This window comes from Myotis brandtii, unplaced genomic scaffold (assembly GCF_000412655.1).
Source record: "Myotis brandtii unplaced genomic scaffold, ASM41265v1 scaffold825, whole genome shotgun sequence".
NCBI classification, from domain to species: Eukaryota; Metazoa; Chordata; class Mammalia; order Chiroptera; family Vespertilionidae; genus Myotis; species Myotis brandtii.
This window is the reverse complement of record NW_005371349.1, coordinates 1,819,964-1,822,288: the sequence shown is the minus strand read 5'-3', so window position 1 is coordinate 1,822,288 and position 2,325 is coordinate 1,819,964. Positions and strand designations below refer to the sequence as shown.

General features: G+C 64.9%; 1 protein-coding gene across 1 annotated transcript in view; it reads right to left on the bottom strand.

Annotated features, from left to right (window-relative positions):
• QRICH2 (glutamine rich 2) overlaps nucleotides 1-2,325 on the bottom strand; it is a 21,388-nt gene that overhangs the window by 3,785 nt on the left and 15,278 nt on the right. The window contains exons 9-13 of the mRNA XM_014531741.1: nucleotides 2,011-2,125; nucleotides 1,598-1,852; nucleotides 551-673; nucleotides 376-450; nucleotides 14-224 (exon numbers count right to left, since the gene is read on the bottom strand). Coding sequence (XP_014387227.1) covers nucleotides 14-224; nucleotides 376-450; nucleotides 551-673; nucleotides 1,598-1,852; nucleotides 2,011-2,125 — 779 coding nt within the window. The remainder of the gene's footprint in view (nucleotides 1-13; nucleotides 225-375; nucleotides 451-550; nucleotides 674-1,597; nucleotides 1,853-2,010; nucleotides 2,126-2,325) is intronic.

Sequence of the window (2,325 nt, the reverse complement as noted above, 5' to 3'; positions counted from 1 at the left end):
CGGGCAGGAGAAGGTGGCCTTGCCCTAGTCCAGGGGCCCTGGAGCCTCGCTGCCCTCACCTTGCTGTCCATCTCGGTCAGGAGCCGGTCCAGCATCTTCTGCCAGTCCCGCTCCTGCCCGCTCATCTTGGCCACCAGCTCCTGCATCATGTGGTTCAGCTGCTCCGTGGTGGCATCAAACTGCATGCGGCTCACTTTGGCCTCCAGGGCACTCTTGTCGGCCTTCTGCCCGGAGAGAGGAGGAGGCCGCCCGATGGGAGAGGGCCGTGGAGGGCCCCCTGAGCCGTCAGCCTGACGCTGAGCCTAAATCCCCCCCTCCCGGCTCCCTTCCACCTCCGGCCTCCCGGGCAGGAGGGCCCCTCAGCCCGGCCCTTACCACGTCAATCTCCATCTCCAGGTGCCCCCTGTTGACCTTTTCCTTCTCCAGCTTCTCCAGACCCTGGTACAACACCTGGGAGGCCAAGGAAGGGAGAATGAGGAGCGAGGGACTGAAGGGCAGGGTGGCTGGGGTCACGCCGCACGCTGCCCCCCCCGCCCCCTGCAGCGCGCACGTCGATGTCCTTCTGCTTCTGCCGATGGTCCTCGATGAGGTTGCCGGTGATGAGGTTGAGCTTCTCGCAGTCGCCCTGCACCTGCAGGATGGCGCTCTGCACGTGGCCCAGCAGCTCCTCGTCCTGCGGCGGGAGGGACCTGCTCACGGAGGCGGCTGGGGCTCCCCAGGCCCGTCCTGCTGCCCCGAGAAGCTGACCCTTAAAGCATCACCCAGCCCGGCAGGTGTGGCTCAGTGGTTGATCATTGACCTATGAACTAGGAGGTCAGGGTTCGATTGCCAGTCAGGGCACATGCCAGGTTGCGGGCCTGATCCCCAGTGGGGGGCGTGCAGGAGGCAGCCAATCAATGATTCTCTCTCATCACTGATGTTTCTATTTCTCTCTCCCTTTCCTTTCCTCTCTGAAATCAATACAAATATATTAAAAACAAACAAAAAACAACATCACCCAGCGGATTGGCCAACCTCCAACCGGTTGGTTGTCTCCACAATGTCCCTCCGACAGCCGGAGGCTCCCATGCTTTCTCTGTGCCCCCTCCCCACCCCCCGCCCCGACAGAGCCTCAGCCCTGCCTCCTTGGGGGCCTGGTTGGCCAGTGGGGTGATCAGTAGAGCTGACCAAGGCTCAGAGGGGTGAGCTGCCCTGCGGCCCTGAGAGTCAGCATGTGGGCTACAGCCTCCCCACCTGCCCGGGGCTGACCAGAAGCCCAGGATCCAAGAGGCAGGAGGCAGGGCCTTGTGCCTGTCCCCACCGGCCAGCAAGCCTGCCCTCCGGAGGGAAGTGGGAAGGGGCCTGGGAGGGAGAGTGGGTGCTTCCTGAAGCTGTGCCGGTGCCCCCACGGCTTGGGGGGGCCCTGCTCCACCCACAGCCAGCTGTGCCCTCCCAGCCCAGGGCCCCGCCTCCCCAGCACTACTCGCTGGTACCCTGTGGGAGGCCCGGGACTTTTGGGGGCTCCATCATGGAAAACTAAGCCGAGGGACTCTCCGCCACTCCCTGCGCGGTGCATCTGCCCGGGCCGCGTGCGGCTGCCCAGGGAGCCGCGGCTCACCTGTCGCTGGAGCTTGGCTTTCTTGGACGGCCGCGAGGCCGCTAGGCTGGTGACCACATGCTGGAGCTGCTCGTAGCGCTGCACCAGCGTGCTGACCTGGTGGCTCAGGTCCAGGCTGCAGGCCGGGCAGGTGGCCTTGGGGTCAATCTGGCCAGGGATCAAGGTGATTGGGGCCTTCCGCGGGGTCATGCTCATGGTCAGCAGCGTGGACGACGAGGCCAGCATGTTCTCGATGATCGTCCTGAGCTTGTCCAACTGGGTGCGGGCGAGAAGGCAGGCGCAAGGCAGTGAGCGAGGCACGGCCACACACACACACACACACACACACACACACACACACGGAGGAGGGATGGAGGGGTCAGCCAATTCTGAGAAGGGCCTTGGTCCCTGTGCTGAGAGCGTGGCCTCCTCACCTGGTTCTGCAGGTAAAGGGAGGCCTCAGAGACCGAGTGCTCCATGTTGACCTTGCCCTGCTCCTGGCTCTCCCTCAGGTCGGACAGCTCCTTCTCGATGTCGTTCACGCTGACTCTGTGGCACAAGAGATGGCCTGGCTCACCACCAGCCCCAGTGCGGAGCCCGGCCCTCAGGGATGGAGGGGGATGGACCAGGGCCTGGTCCCAGCTTGGCTGGGAGCCGGCAGCCCTGCTGTGCCAGCTGTGGTGCCCAGTGCGCTGTGGCAGGCGGGGCCTGGCCCTGCAGAGAGGGCCCTAGTGCACTCCCTTCCAGCT